Consider the following 13539-nt stretch of genomic DNA (forward strand, 5'->3'; position numbering starts at 1 on the left):
GCAGTGTAAACTTTGGAGACATCATACTATAACTCCACCCACACTGAGCTGCACAGCAGTGTAGACTTTGGAGACATCATACTATAACTCCACCCACACTGAGCTGCACAGCAGTGTAAACTTTGGCGACATTATACTATAACTCCACCCACACTGAGCTGCACAGCAGTGTAAACTTTGGAGACATCATACTATAACTCCACACACACTGAGCTGCACAGCAGTGTAAACTTTGGAGACATCATACTATAACTCCACCCACACTGAGCTGCACAGCAGTGTAAACTTTGGAGACATCATACTATAACTCCACCCACACTGAGCTGCATAGCAGTGTTAACTTTGGAGACAGTATACTATAGCTCCACCCACACAGGGGTGCTCAGCAGTGTAAACTTTGGAAGCAGCATACTACAGCCCGCCCACACTAATAGCACACCTTCCCTCACATCTCCTGAGTTCCTTCACATCATCTGGTGCCCTCATGGGCATCTTTGGTCCTCTTCTGGCCTCCTAGGTGACATCAGCGGCCACATGGTCATGAAGTCAGATCACCCCATGTGTAGCTCAATCACAGATCTCAGCTACTGATGTCACCCAACAAGGTGAGAAGAAGATCAAGTACGACCACAAAGGAGCACTGGATGCTGCAAGAAACCCCAGAAGAGGTCATTATGGACTGTCTACATCAAGACCCTTCTCAGGTTTCCACTTCCTGCTCCAACTATGGTAGTGGGCGTGGCTGAGAATGTATCTCTTTGATGTGAGAAGCTCCACCCACTTCAGGAGAGGCTTAAATTTGGCAGTCTGCCACAAACCATCATAATCATAAACTTCGGGACCACACAAAACCCATTTAGGACGATTTTTCCCCAATGAGCCTTTACTATGCCATCTGTATATGGGAGTTGATTGTGCCTGTGCATAAATATGTAATGGATGGACCTGCCCTTTAAGTGACCCGTCAATCAACCCCCGTAACACTAGGGTCAGAGTTCATCACAGTGCCCAATGCTTTAATACATATTGAATGCAACATCCAACAAGCTCATTTATGGTGCCATCTCGTACTAGTACCTGAATGTTCCCATTAGATTCTCGACATGTGTCTGTCTCCCGTGAAATATACACGCGGCGACTCCGGCTCCGGCTCCTGGAACACAATTATGTAAATAGCTGATTAAGGGTATAATTGCATTAAGAAACTTGACAAAACTGATAGCTACATCCTACAACAATGTCACGTATCCTCCCGGCGCCCATAACTTACAGCTTGCAGGTCGTTCCTTTGTTAACGGGCCGCTCCGCTAATTCCCCGGAGACGGAATTAGATTTTAATGGATATCATTTGAATATCAAATGAAAGGATTTGTTCTCCGGAGTGCGCCAGGGGTGACACGTATCCATTAGTCTGAAAGGAAGAAGCAAGAGGGGGGAAGGAGAGACATCTTCCTTGTCTTCATCTACTAGATGGTTGCTCTTTGTAGTAAAACTAATGTCAATTTTCAAGTCGCCGTCAATAGACTTGGAGTGGAACTCATGAAAGACAAAGATGAGATGGAGGAGCCGATGCGAAGATAAACAATGACGATGCTTGGCGTAGCGTCGCAAGTCCTGAAGAGTCTTAGATCCTGCAATGCCTTGTCACAGTTGACGGTTTGCAATGACATATGGAAGCTTAAAGTGGAATATGTCTCCAGAAACCAGCATATCAGCCGAGCCTGCAGATAGATAGGTTAGAGTCACCCGAATCATACGGTGTTTTCCCCTTGTGAATCGGAGCCTCCATTGCTGAGATACAGCTGTTTTTGTACCCATGTCCAAGCATTAAGGGAGCCGCCATTGCTCCGTAGAGCTCATTTGCATATGACAAAAACAGCGATATCTCAGCAATGGAAGATCCGATTCACAAGGGGAAAGCACTGATAGATTCAGGTGACCGTAACCTATCTATCTGTGGGGCTCGGTTGATATGCTGGGTTCTGTCGAAATTCCCTTTAAACACAGGAAAGGGGATAAATTGTACCTCAGTGGTTATCTGGCTGCAGTACTCACCACTGATCTTGGGAATGGGGGTCCCTTGTACCCCTATAAAAATGGAGCAGGGTTAATGGCTATCTCTGGCAGTCCCATAGAAGTGAATTGACAGGGGTTCAAGTGATCCCGGATCTCATGATCGGTGGGGGTCTAATTGGAATCCTGTTGTTTTTAGTCCCATTCACTTCAATAAGACTGAGCTGCATTCTTTCACCCTGCTGATCAATGGAGGTTCCCCTTTAACTAGAGAGAGTTGGGTGCTGAGTGGAGGTTTAAGGTCAGAGCTCTGCCCTGTCAGCGCTCTGCCCCATCATGTTAATCTATTCCTACCCTTCAACGGTTGACGTTTTGCTCTTGTTATTCACAGGAGGAACCCGCTACATTTCCACCTCATTGCAGACTCCATTGCCAAGCAGATCCTGGCCACGCTTTTCGAGACCTGGATGGTTCCGGCGGTGCGTGTGGATTTTTACGATGCCGATGAATTGAAGGTAAGAAATAAAACTTAACAAGTCCCAATGCGCAATCAAAATAAATGTTCAGCCCTCCAGTTATGAACGCGGACGCCAAGAACGAAAATCATTACATAGACGGAAGCTTTGATATAATAATACCTCTAAAATGAGCTGTCTGGACACCGCGCCAATACTAGACAAACCCGGGGCGTAAACAACCAGGGGGACCAGGAAAAGCTGGGTAACCTTGTCAGGGTTAGATACCATAGGACTTGTAGAAGAGGGGTGGTTGGGAGTACTATTCATTCAGATTGTCCTGGTTTATGAATATAATGCGAGGGCTGCAGTAAAGACTGACACATAAACAGAGCAGTAAGAGAGACAAGGCGCACTTCATGATGCTGCGAATTTAGTCTGCAGTGGCTACGTCTTTAATGTCTGACGTCAACGTAAAAATCTATGCGCGGTCTATTGTGCACACATAAAGGATGGCTGGGAATAGACAGGATCAGATTAGAATTGATTGAGCGGCTTCTGATATCTCCAGATCTTCTGTCTGGCTCATTATAGAGAGGGTGACGGTGTCGGGAGGATGCCGCCGCCCCTTATTGGTTATCATGGCCGCTGCTGAGTGATGAATCACGGCTCTGTCTGCTGTCTCTCTACGTTCCTGTTCACTACTGATCACCACCGCTTGTTCCAGCCCTGACCACGTCATCTCCAGTGTCGTAACTCTAACCTGCAACCTGTCCGCTACAACCGAAGTGTCCCCCGACCACTGCTCTACTACAACAACCCCTCTACAACACAGTCCGCCCGCTGTATCTGTAATGTAACCAACCTCTTACCACCATAACATTCCCACCCCTTTAATACACAGCACACAGCAACAACTAGAAAACAACCACAAACATCTAATACCCACCTACCACCATTAGGAACCCCCTCATGTCACACAACCACCCACAACTACTAAACTAACAACAACCCCTCTCTAACACCATCATACTGTACAATCACAGTCCACTAGAAAACAACTCGTTATACCACCATCAGTATAACACAACCATCTTCTGTACGACTGTCACACAACCATCCACGAGGACTATAACACAACCTCTTCTCCACCACATCACACAACCACCCACAACTACTAAACTAACAACAACCCCTCTCTAACACCATCACACTGTACAATCACCCGACATTGGCATAACAGTCCACTAGAAAAAAACTCGTTATACCACCATCAGTATAACACAACCATCTTCTGTACGACTGTCACACAACCATCCACGAGGACTATAACACATCCTCTTCTCCACCACATCATACAATCACTCATAAATACTATACTAGAAAACAACCCCCTCGAACACCATTGTACTGTACAACTACCCACCATCAGTATAACACAACCATCTTCTGTACGACTGTCACACAACCATCCACGAGGATTATAACACAACCTCTTCTTCACCACATCATACAACCACCCACAACTACTAAACTAACAACAACCCCTCTCTAACACAATCATACTGTACAATCACCCGACATTGGCATAACAGTCCACTAGAAAACAACTCGTTATATAACACCATCAATATAACGCAACCATCTTCTGTATGACTGTCACACAACCATCCACGAGGACTATAACACAACCTCTTCTCCACCATATCATACAATCACTCATAACTACTATACTAGAAAACAACCCCCTCGAACACCATTGTACTGTACAACTACCCACATCAGTATAACAACCTTCTTCTGTACGACTGTCACACAACCATCCACGAGGACTATAACACAACCTCTTCTCCACCACATTACACAACCACCCACAACTACTAAACTAACAACAACCCCTCTCTAACACCATCATACTGTACAATCACCCGACATTGGCATAACAGTCCACTAGAAAAAAACTCGTTATACCACCATCAGTATAACACAACCATCTTCTGTACGACTGTCACACAACCATCCACGAGGACTATAACACATCCTCTTCTCCACCACATCATACAATCACTCATAAATACTATACTAGAAAACAACCCCCTCGAACACCATTGTACTGTACAACTACCCACCATCAGTATAACACAACCATCTTCTGTACGACTGTCACACAACCATCCACGAGGATTATAACACAACCTCTTCTTCACCACATCATACAACCACCCACAACTACTAAACTAACAACAACCCCTCTCTAACACAATCATACTGTACAATCACCCGACATTGGCATAACAGTCCACTAGAAAACAACTCGTTATATAACACCATCAATATAACGCAACCATCTTCTGTATGACTGTCACACAACCATCCACGAGGACTATAACACAACCTCTTCTCCACCATATCATACAATCACTCATAACTACTATACTAGAAAACAACCCCCTCGAACACCATTGTACTGTACAACTACCCACATCAGTATAACAACCTTCTTCTGTACGACTGTCACACAACCATCCACGAGGACTATAACACAACCTCTTCTCCACCACATTACACAACCACCCACAACTACTAAACTAACAACAACCCCTCTCTAACACCATCATACTGTACAATCACCCGACATTGGCATAACAGTCCACTAGAAAAAAACTCGTTATACCACCATCAGTATAACACAACCATCTTCTGTACGACTGTCACACAACCATCCACAAGGACTATAAAACAGCCTCTTCTTCACCACATCGTACAATCACTCATAACTACTATACTAGAAAACAACCCCCTCGAACACCATCGTACTGTACACCTACCCACCATCAGTATAACACAACCTCTACTCTACCACGTCACACAGCCACTAATAAACATCCACCGTCACCGACATTACGCAACTGTCCCCCTCCAATACCTGTAACTACAGTCACCAAATACCAGTACAGCACACCGCATCAGACAACAATTACACCACCGACTACAACTACTACAAGACAACCCATCTACCTTCACTACAACACAACCACTGTGTACTTTTTAATGTAACCCCTACATTGATAGCGCCAACACACTATTGAGGCAGTCATTCCATACCATACAACCTACACTACATCACAGACTACGGTATGTCCAACACAACCACAATCCACTATGTAACCACCCACTGACAGGTCCTAACCCTCCACCACCATGATGAATGGTCCTCAAGTCAGGCAGGGCCTTCATCAAACCAGAGGGGAGGACCCATCGATTTCAGTAAGAACTGTGTAATACTTCATTTCTCCTGCGGTGGTGCTGTTGGGAAATTGAGCACTTTACAGTTTAGAGCCGATCACTGGTGATTTCCCTGGATTACACCCTATTATTAACTCATCGTCTGCAGACCCTTCCGACAAAGAACGATTGACCAAAATGGACAAGCCCTTTAAGCAACATCCCAACAAGTTACGCTGTACTAATTTCCATTGGGTAAACACTCACAAGCGCCATCCAAGTGTCACCTTAGATACCATAGAGCTTTGCCAACCTTCTGCGGCCGACTGTGCTGCTTCACTGCTCCTATAGAGAAGACAATCAGCTCCATTTGTATAAAGGGGACCGAATCATTTTACAGAACCCAGTGAAACGCAGATGGCAGCAACGCCAGCTCTGAAGCACAAAAACAAGACCACGGCCAAGAGCTGTCGAGGACACAACGGTGCCCACAGCCCAGAGCCCGCATGTACCGCTGATTGCCTCGTGCAGCAGGATGACAACACGGCTCGGAGCGCTTGCCACCTAATTACAGGAATTCATGCCTATCGTGGCACCGGAATTTAGATTCCATAAGCAAATGGAGCACACGGGGCATGGTGCCATCCGCTAGGTATACGGGCACTGACATAAACAGCCCAGATGTACTCCAGCCAAGGCAGGTGCAGTTTTACTAGCCTTTAAATCTGAAGTGTTTGTACAGATCTGAAGGACAAATCTTAAAGTTACCTCACTCTTTCTGCTCTACTGCAGGAAAGTTTCATGTCCTGACTTTCTAGACTGGTGAATAGAATTCCAGACATGCAGTGAAGACTGACACAAGCAAGGCAGGGAAGAAAACTCTGCCTAACAATGCCAGTGTTCCCCTTCTGAGTTGTTTTACAGGGCATTAGAGTCAATCCCGAGACGTTTACCCATAATCCCCGGCAGTTACTTAGTATGAGATGCAGAATGCACATAAATAATGCGCACTATCTGCTTAATTTAATTAAAGCATTAAGGTGTAATCATAATGACAAATTGGGAGCCGCCAGGCATGAAGAGCCGATCCCACCGCCCCGACTCTGCTGTTCCAGCGACTGTTCACCTCTATCTGGCTGTAAGTCACCGCAAGGTTTACCAAATAATCTGGGAGGACGGGGCACTGAAGAGCGGTGTAATATATGTACATAGTGACTGCACCAGCAGAATAGTGAGCGCAGCTCTGGAGTATAATACAGGATAAGTAATGTAATGTATGTACACAGTGACTGTACCAGCAGAATAGTGAGCGCAGCTCTGGAGTATAATACAGGATAAGTAATGTAATGTATGTACACAGTGACTGCACCAGCAGAATAGTGAGCGCAGCTCTGGAGTATAATACAGGATAAGTAATGTAATGTATGTACACAGTGACTGCACCAGCAGAATAGTGAGCGCAGCTCTGGAGTATAATACAGGATAAGTAATGTAATGTATGTACACAGTGACTGTACCAGCAGAATAGTGAGCGCAGCTCTGGAGTATAATACAGGATAAGTAATGTAATGTATGTACACAGTGACTGCACCAGCAGAATAGTGAGCGCAGCTCTGGAGTATAATACAGGATAAGTAATGTAATGTATGTACACAGTGACTGCACCAGCAGAATAGTGAGCGCAGCTCTGGAGTATAATACAGGATAAGTAATGTAATGTATGTACACAGTGACTGTACCAGCAGAATAGTGAGCGCAGCTCTGAAGTATAATACAGGATAAGTAATGTAATGTATGTGCACAGTGACTGTACCAGCAGAATAGTGAGTGCAGCTCTGGAGTATAATACAGGATAAGTAATGTAATGTATGTACACAGTGACTGCACCAGCAGAATAGTGAGCGCAGCTCTGGAATATAATACAGGATAAGTAATGTATGTACACAGTGACTGTACCAGCAGAATAGTGAGCGCAGCTCTGGAGTATAATACAGGATAAGTAATGTAATGTATGTACACAGTGACTGCACCAGCAGAATAGTGAGCTCAGCTCTGGAGTATAATACAGGATAAGTAATGTAATGTATGTACACAGTGACTGCACCAGCAGAATAGTGAGCGCAGCTCTGGAGTATAATACAGGATAAGTAATGTAATGTATGTACACAGTGACTGCACCAGCAGAATAGTGAGCGAAGCTCTGGAGTATCATACACGATAAGTAATGTAATGTATGTACACAGTGACTGCACCAGCAGAATAGTGAGCGCAGCTCTGGAGTATAATACAGGATAAGTATTGTAATGTATGTACACAGTGACTGTACCAGCAGAATAGTGAGCGCAGCTCTGGAGTATAATACAGGATAAGTAATGTAATGTATGTACACAGTGACTGTACCAGCAGAATAGTGAGCGCAGCTCTGGAGTATAATACAGGATAAGTAATGTAATGTATGTACACAGTGACTGCACCAGCAGAATAGTGAGCGCAGCTCTGGAGTATAATACAGGATAAGTAATGTAATGTATGTACACAGTGACTGCACCAGCAGAATAGTGAGCGCAGCTCTGGAGTATAATACAGGATAAGTAATGTGATGTATGTACACAGTGACTGCACCAGCAGAATAGTGAGCGCAGCTCTGGAGTATAATACAGGATAAGTAATGTAATGTATGTACACAGTGACTGCACCAGCAGAATAGTGAGCACAGCTCTGGAGTATAATACAGGATAAGTAATGTAATGTATGTACAGAGTGACTGCACCAGCAGAATAGTGAGCGCAGCTCTGGAGTATAATACAGGATAAGTAATGTAATGTATGTACACAGTGACTGCACCAGCAGAATAGTGAGCACTGCTCTGGAGTATAATACAGGATAAGTAATGTAATGTATGTACACAGTGACTGCACCAGCAGAATAGTGAGCGCAGCTCTGGAGTATAATACAGGATAAGTAATGTAATGTATGTACACAGTGACTGCACCAGCAGAATAGTGAGCGCAGCTCTGGAGTATAATACAGGATAAGTAATGTAATGTATGTACACAGTGACTGTACCAGCAGAATAGTGAGCGCAGCTCTGGAGTATAATACAGGATAAGTAATGTAATGTATGTACACAGTGACTGCACCAGCAGAATAGTGAGCGCAGCTCTGGAGTATAATACAGGATAAGTAATGTAATGTATGTACACAGTGACTGCACCAGCAGAATAGTGAGCGCAGCTCTGGAGTATAATACAGGATAAGTAATGTAATGTATGTACACAGTGACTGTACCAGCAGAATAGTGAGCGCAGCTCTGAAGTATAATACAGGATAAGTAATGTAATGTATGTGCACAGTGACTGTACCAGCAGAATAGTGAGTGCAGCTCTGGAGTATAATACAGGATAAGTAATGTAATGTATGTACACAGTGACTGCACCAGCAGAATAGTGAGCGCAGCTCTGGAATATAATACAGGATAAGTAATGTATGTACACAGTGACTGTACCAGCAGAATAGTGAGCGCAGCTCTGGAGTATAATACAGGATAAGTAATGTAATGTATGTACACAGTGACTGCACCAGCAGAATAGTGAGCTCAGCTCTGGAGTATAATACAGGATAAGTAATGTAATGTATGTACACAGTGACTGCACCAGCAGAATAGTGAGCGCAGCTCTGGAGTATAATACAGGATAAGTAATGTAATGTATGTACACAGTGACTGCACCAGCAGAATAGTGAGCGAAGCTCTGGAGTATCATACACGATAAGTAATGTAATGTATGTACACAGTGACTGCACCAGCAGAATAGTGAGCGCAGCTCTGGAGTATAATACAGGATAAGTATTGTAATGTATGTACACAGTGACTGTACCAGCAGAATAGTGAGCGCAGCTCTGGAGTATAATACAGGATAAGTAATGTAATGTATGTACACAGTGACTGTACCAGCAGAATAGTGAGCGCAGCTCTGGAGTATAATACAGGATAAGTAATGTAATGTATGTACACAGTGACTGCACCAGCAGAATAGTGAGCGCAGCTCTGGAGTATAATACAGGATAAGTAATGTAATGTATGTACACAGTGACTGCACCAGCAGAATAGTGAGCGCAGCTCTGGAGTATAATACAGGATAAGTAATGTGATGTATGTACACAGTGACTGCACCAGCAGAATAGTGAGCGCAGCTCTGGAGTATAATACAGGATAAGTAATGTAATGTATGTACACAGTGACTGCACCAGCAGAATAGTGAGCACAGCTCTGGAGTATAATACAGGATAAGTAATGTAATGTATGTACAGAGTGACTGCACCAGCAGAATAGTGAGCGCAGCTCTGGAGTATAATACAGGATAAGTAATGTAATGTATGTACACAGTGACTGCACCAGCAGAATAGTGAGCGCAGCTCTGGAGTATAATACAGGATAAGTAATGTAAGTACACAGTGACATGTATAATCTGTGCCCGGTGGTGGATCCTTTAGTATAAGAGTATACACGCAGGTAGATTTGGAGTAGAGGTCTTCCGCTACTGATGGGGTTAAGGCAGCTTAGTAGGGAGCAGCTGGGGATGACTTGAACTACAAAGAAGCTTGTGCGGCGACTATTAGGTCTGTATCCGGGGATTATCTCCGCGGCTGGTGGTTATAAACCAGAGATTACCGGGCATGGATCCGGTGTTAATGACAGGGATGATACCTGTGTGTGCCGTAAGAGGCTTCTGAGACGTCTCTCCCATGAAGGTGACTGTCTCTCGGCCGGCGCCTCTTCCTGACATCCAACAGGTTCCATCCTGCAAACCTTCAGCGCTTACCTAAATACTCGGAGCCCCTCGGCTTATTAGTCTCATTTGCATAAGCAAATTATCCTGCATTGTTCTTGTGCAACGTTGAGTTTATCCTAATTAGTCGGGGGACGCGGCGTGTCCCTATTATTAACAGTGGGCTGGACGCTCAGTTGCTCGCTTAATCAGGGCGGCTTTCCCTTCGACGCTACATTAACCTTTTGCGGTAATACCTGCGCTTTAGAAGTGACGTGAAGCCAACGCTTATTGGAGTTACAAACACATGCTTTCCCTCTTCCAGAAACAGCGCCACACCTGTGCTCAGGTTGTGCGTGGTATTGGCGCTTTGCCCGATTCACTTCCGGGTTGCTATGCTGCAATACCAGGCATAACCCATGGACGGCAGTGGCGCTGTTGGTGGAAGAAAGAAGCCTGAACAAACCCTTTAAGCAAAGTGGGTGGAGGAATATTGGACTGGGCAGCCAATCAGATTGCAGCTTTTTCCCGTAGCAAAAGTCTCAATGCCAGTGACTGATGTGAAGGCCTGTGTGGGCCGTTGTAACTCCGCTGCCCTCTAGTGGACATGCCTATGAACAGCGCCGATTAGTCATGGCAGAACTATGCGGATTCCTGGAAGTTCCATTTGACAGATTGGATCCGTAAGATATGACGACAGCTCGATAAATATACAATTAAACATAAGAGGCGCCGCTGAAGAAGATCTTTATGGCTTCCTAACTACAGCTTATAAAACACAAGCACCCCGCTGAAGACCCGGCTGTAAAGCATGGCGCCTCTCGCAGTGAAAGGGTTCAGTGCTGCTGGCAGGTAGTGGCGCAGTTTAGGGCATGCTTGTAACAAGCTCTGGTACAAGTGCTGCATACACATCCGCTCTTCTGGCTCGCTGCTCCGAAGCCTCCTTTGGCAATTAATGCAGTTGGAACACAAATCATTTGCTGGTACTGCCTCGGTATTATCCGGCGGGGGCTCGACTGGAAGCTTCCATGGATCCTGAAGTCTCCGGTGACAAGCCATACCTTGTCGTAACATGTTCTGCATAAAACTGTTACCAACCAGATGAATCCCCCTGAAGTTGTGTATCCGTACGGTGATACCGGGGCAGCCTGGTGCCGGCGCTCACACTCACATCCATCGGCACCATGATCAAACCAATTACGTTCCGGCTCGGCGTTACGAAGCTGCGCCAAGATTGTTGCAAGATTTTTTTACTGTATTAATACATCATTGTTAAAGATTACATATATATGTATATATGTGGTGGCAGATACCAGCACGTTAGTATACGGTATATGTGGTGGCAGATACCAGCACCTTAGTATAGGGAATAGGTGGTGGCAGATACCAGCACCTTAGTATAGGGAATAGGTGGTGGCAGATACCAGCACCTTAGTATACGGTATATGTGGTGGCAGATACCAACACCTTAGTATAGGGAATAGGTGGTGGCAGATACCAGCACCTTAGTATACGGTATATGTGGTGGCAGATACCAGCACCTTAGTATACAGTATATGTAGTGGCAGATACCAGCACTTTAGTATATAGTATATGTGGTGGCAGATATCAGCACCTTAGTATACGGTATATGTGGTGGCAGATACCAGCACCTTAGTATACGGTATATGTGGTGGCAGATATCAGCACCTTAGTATACGGTATATGTGGTGGCAGATACCAGCACCTTAGTATATGGTATATGTGGTGGCAGATACCAGCACCTTAGTATAGGGAATAGGTGGTGGCAGATATCAGCACCTTAGTATACGGTATATGTGGTGGCAGATACCAGCACCTTAGTATACGGTATATGTGGTGGCAGATACCAACACCTTAGTATAGGGAATAGGTGGTGGCAGATACCAGCACTTTAGTATACGGTATATGTGGTGGAAAATACCAGCACCTTAGTATATGGTATATGTAGTGGCAGATACCAACACCTTAGTATATGGTATATGTAGTGGCAGATACCAACACCTTAGTATAGGGAATAGGTGGTGGCAGATACCAGCACCTTAGTATAGGGAATAGGTGGTGGCAGATACCAGCACCTTAGTATACAGTATATGTGGTGGCAGATACCAGCACCTTAGTATACAGTATATGTGGTGGCAGATACCAGCACCTTAGTATAGGGAATATGTGGTGGCAGGTACCAGCACCTTAGTATACGGTATATGTGGTGGAAAATACCAGCACCTTAGTATACGGTATATATGGTGGAAAATACCAGCACCTTAGTATACGGTATATGTGGTGGCAGATACCAGCACCTTAGTATAGGGAATATGTGGTGGCAGGTACCAGCACCTTAGTATACGGTATATGTGGTGGAAAATACCAGCACCTTAGTATACGGTATATATGGTGGAAAATACCAGCACCTTAGTATACGGTATATGTGGTGGCAGATACCAGCACCTTAGTATACAGTATATGTGGTGGCAGATACCAGCACCTTAGTATACAGTATATGTGGTGGCAGATACCAGCACCTTAGTATACAGTATATGTGGTGGCAGATACCAGCACCTTAGTATACGGTATATGTGGTGGCAGATACCAGCACCTTAGTATAGGGAATAGGTGGTGGCAGATACCAGCACCTTAGTATACAGTATATGTGGTGGCAGATACCAGCACCTTAGTATAGGGAATAGGTGGTGGCAGATACCAGCACCTTAGTATACGGTATATGTGGTGGAAAATACCAGCACCTTAGTATACGGTATATGTGGTGGCAGATACCAGCACCTTAGTATACAGTATATGTGGTGGCAGATACCAGCACCTTAGTATACGGTATATGTGGTGTCAGATACCAGCACCTTAGTATAGGGAATATGTGGTGACAGATACCAGCACCTTTGGGATTGGGGGGGTGGCTTTCTGTCGTCCGCCTCAGGCGGCAAAAAGGCTAGGTTCACCCCTGACCAGCACCTTAGTATACGGTATATGAGGTGGCAGATACCAGCACCTTAGTATACGGTATATGTGGTGGCAGATACCAGCACCTTAGTATACGGTATATGTGG

General features: G+C 44.9%; 1 protein-coding gene across 3 annotated transcripts in view; it reads left to right on the top strand.

Annotated features, from left to right (window-relative positions):
- LARGE1 (LARGE xylosyl- and glucuronyltransferase 1) overlaps positions 1-13539 on the top strand; it is a 273247-nt gene that overhangs the window by 166071 nt on the left and 93637 nt on the right. For all 3 annotated transcript variants that reach the window (XM_075275348.1, XM_075275349.1, XM_075275350.1), the window contains one exon: positions 2405-2528. In XM_075275348.1, coding sequence (XP_075131449.1) covers positions 2405-2528 — 124 coding nt within the window. The remainder of the gene's footprint in view (positions 1-2404; positions 2529-13539) is intronic.

The sequence above is a fragment of the Leptodactylus fuscus genome, chromosome 5 (genome assembly GCF_031893055.1).
Source record: "Leptodactylus fuscus isolate aLepFus1 chromosome 5, aLepFus1.hap2, whole genome shotgun sequence".
NCBI classification, from domain to species: domain Eukaryota; kingdom Metazoa; phylum Chordata; class Amphibia; order Anura; family Leptodactylidae; genus Leptodactylus; species Leptodactylus fuscus.